Here is a 3,890-nt window from a genome sequence, read left to right on the forward strand (position 1 = left end):
GTAAAAAAAAAAACATTTTGGAAGCTGTTCGATTTTTTACAATTGATTTGACCTTTATTTTACTAGGCACGCAAGTTATGAACAAATTATTATTTACAAAGACGGCCTACCCAAGCCAAACCCGAACAATGCTGAGCCAATTGTGCGCCGCCCTATGTGACTCCCAATCACAGCCTGGAATCAAACCAGGATCTGCAGTGAAGCCTCTCGCACTGAGATGCAGTGCCTTTGACCGTTGCACCATATGTATTAATGTCTACATCAATTTCTGCCAAGTTTATTATATTACAGACATCTGGAATGCATTTTATTATTATTGTGTGCGCTAGACATACAAATAAAAAATATCTAAACATTTTCCCTAAAGTATCATTTTTAGAGGCTCTGGTGAGTGCCAATATGGTGAGTGCCAATATGGCCGACCGTGGCTTCAAAGCCTCTCAATGGTCAATACATAGCATTAGCAAAACAGGGTTTATATAAATGACTGGCTGCAATGTCAAACAAGCCCACAGACAGGACTGAGCTGAACCGAATCAGTCCGTCTGCGTGTCCGTACCTCTCCGGGTTTGGGTGTAAACATCTGTGCGTCCCTGAAAAACGCCCCTGTCGCTTCCGGAACCAATTACATTCCATTACCCCTGTACGTCGCGTTCATATGAACAACTAAATAAAACAAATGGTAAAATTACTGCGACGACGAAATGGACCTCTAGCTCAATCGGCACGTTTTCAAAATATCGAGGTTGGTAGCTTTAGATAATTTATTTATCTAAGTCTCCATTTTTGTAGTAGGAGAAAAACACTCCGGCTGCTTTCTGCCTGTTACCACCATTGGTTACCACCGACTCACCGCAAACCACCTCGAGTAAATGGCTGATCAGGAGCACATTGAGATAGACACGCTCCTAGACATGCCTGCGCCGGGGCGATCTAGAACGGGGAGAGCAGCGGCTCTGGCTCGGCTACTTCACCAGGACTGCACTTATCTTCTAGAGCTATATGTGAGTAGTTATTGAGCGAATTTGTCGATATTTGTATTTTTTTTTATTTTTTAGGGCAGCTTTCTGGGTATAAACAACACCACATAGCATACCTACTACGTCATTCACGACCCGTTAGACCTCAGGCCTATTTCGCTGCACCTGTAAGGCACCATTTAAGATACTTGTAACTTTCTTATCTTCATTTCCCTTCGATTAGTCTCATTAGATAAAATTATATTTTTAAGATCTTGTTTCAGGATAGATCTGTAGCCCGATGGTAAATTCCAACATTGGTCGTTAATTATTTCTAACTGTCTACTGTAACTGTGCACTTGCCTCGCAAAATATGTAATGCTGCTGCAGTTCCTAATTGGATCATCCTTTTTAAAACCATCCCTCCCTCTCCTCCATGTTCCCAACCCAATCCATTAAACTGTGACCCAGGGGAACCCACCCTAGTCGATGGAGTCACTCAAATTTGGCTGCTGGCTCCCCATAGACAAAAAAATAAATCTACAAAAAATAACCAATATATGTAAATTCTTTGTATAGAGTGAATTAATTGTATAGATATTATTATAAATATACAATCGTTTTGATTGTTGCAAAATTATATTTTATTGGGTATGAATAAAGATGATGCTTTTCACGGAATAGCCAACACTTTTCTTCCACAGAAAACAAAATAGATTTCTCAAAAATCAGTGGCAGGTTGGTGAGCACTGTCGGCGCACATCTTAATTTGTAGCAGCGTATGTTACTCATTAGTACTTTTTTACATTTTTAAATCAATCCGTATTCATGCTTATATTATCTTTTCATTTTCTCCACTCCCTGGCCCTCCCCACCCACCTTTTCTCCTCCTATATCCTCTCAGAGGGAGAGGGAGAGCCTCTTGTCAGACCACACCCCAGCGGGGGACCGCATCGTGTCCCTCTCTCTGTCCTCGCCTGACCTCAGCTCTGACGAGCAGGTTCAGCTTCTACACTCAGCCCTGCGCAAATGCTTGGGACTACTGGAGTGTCTCATCCTACGAGAGGAGGAGGAGATGGGTGAGCTAGAGGGCGAGTATGAGACAGTGAGAAAGGGCGTCCGGGATCGACTGGGACATCTGCTTCACAGCACCAAGGTCCTACTGGAAACCGAGGAGGACATCACCCCAGACCATCAGTGCAATGAGGTTAAAAATAAAAAAAATTAATGACCATTATCATGGGTTATCTTCCATTTAGTGAGGCCAAAATAAATAAAAAACATTGTCCTAATCAGTCTAAAGCACAAAATGATATTTTGGGGTAGCAGTTAGCCTAGTGGTTAGAGCATTGGGCCACTAACCAAAAGGTTGCTAGATCAAATCCCTGAGCCAACGAGGTAGAAATCTGTCATTCTGCCCCTGAACAAGGCTGTCATTGTAAATAAGAATTTGTTCTTAACTGACTTGCCTTGATAAACAAAGGTAAAAAAAACAATTGTTGTGTTGAGTGCTTGTGAGAAAACCTTGATGTTTTTGTAACTACAGACTTTACTTTCTCTTTTAGGAGGTTGATGGAGTTGTGGGTACTTTTGGGGCGAAAATGTGGACCTATCGGGTCCTGCTAGAGCTGATCCATTGGGCCAACTCTGCCTCGCAGACCCTTCACGTTCTCCACTCCGAGAGGGACGGGAGAGAAGAAATCTAGTTCCTCTCTGTCTAAGATCAGTCAGCTTTCAATAGCAGACATGTTATTCATGAAAATCCTAAGGTATTATGACATATAGTCCCCAATGCGGGGAAGCTTTACTAAATGCTAAAAACGACTTTCATCAGACGATTGTATTCACTATGTTGAGGTGCACCAGCAAGACTTGTTGCAGTAACATTCCTTTGTCAGAAAGGATGGTCATGACATGGATGATGTGTTAAGTTCCCAGGACAGTTTTTGTTATTGTTGTACAGGCTATTTATTGAAGCGGAACATCTTACTGATGAGAAATGTTAAATGTATTCTTCCTACTTTTGAGGTAGAATTTGAAGGGGCTTTCTTTAGTTGAAACATTCTAACACTGTTTGAATCATGCCGTAACTAACACTTTAAGACTAACGCTAACTATTAGAATGTAACCAAAAAATGACTGATATACTGTTACTGTGAAAATGCAGCTTACTGATCAATGAAGATAGCTGGTGGTTGACTTGTACCACATGATGCCAACATATCTCCAGATTCCATTTGTTTAACATGGGCGAAAAGTGATTCCAACGTGTGTATATAAGGATATGATCATGTAACTGACATACCGACGTTGTGCTCATCTTTTTTTTGGTCAGGCAAGTTCAGAAAATAAACTGTGATGGATCACGTTGCTGCATGTTACTGTAATGTCAATGTGGCTATTCACTTACGGTAGGCTAATTGTATGTTCTACATACTTGAAAATGCTGCTAAATTGTTTTAACTTGTTGACGTGTACCTTTTTAGCCAATATTGCTCAGTAGCAAACTGAATATGTGTGTGTGTGTGTGTGTGTGTGTGTAGCCAAAACTGTCACACCCTCTTCACAGTCTGACACAGCTTCCAAACTCTGACTGAATATTATGATAATGGAAATAACCTCGAATTTTTGTTTTTTTGTTATTGTGAGCTTTTCTACTTTGTCAAACATTATCTGTAAATTATTTGGATTTGCACTGAATATTAAACTGAAGTGGGTCTAGAGTGTTTTGTTGTATTTTTTTCATGAATAGTATTCAGTGCATTTATAAATGTAATAAAAACATGTTATAGACTACTTTATTCTAACGCAATAATAATGAAAAGGAAGGGTTGAAAGTGACAGATCTATTGCTTTCTTGCCTCCTTGTGCTGCTATTTCAACCCCCCATTTTACCATATAAATCTCTGCATACTCGCGCATGCGCGTTAC

General features: G+C 40.4%; 1 protein-coding gene across 1 annotated transcript; it reads left to right on the top strand.

Moving 5' to 3' along the window:
* Positions 1-499: 499 nt before the first annotated feature.
* LOC118391835 (uncharacterized) lies at positions 500-3,682 on the top strand. The gene is made up of 3 exons (XM_035783296.2): positions 500-1,004; positions 1,864-2,166; positions 2,525-3,682. The coding sequence occupies exons 1-3, from the start codon at positions 873-875 to the stop codon at positions 2,663-2,665; spliced, it is 576 nt and encodes a 191-aa protein (XP_035639189.1). The 5' UTR covers positions 500-872; the 3' UTR covers positions 2,666-3,682.
* Positions 3,683-3,890: the final 208 nt, after the last annotated feature.

The sequence above is a fragment of the Oncorhynchus keta genome, chromosome 13 (assembly GCF_023373465.1).
Source record: "Oncorhynchus keta strain PuntledgeMale-10-30-2019 chromosome 13, Oket_V2, whole genome shotgun sequence".
Classification (NCBI taxonomy): domain Eukaryota; kingdom Metazoa; phylum Chordata; class Actinopteri; order Salmoniformes; family Salmonidae; genus Oncorhynchus; species Oncorhynchus keta.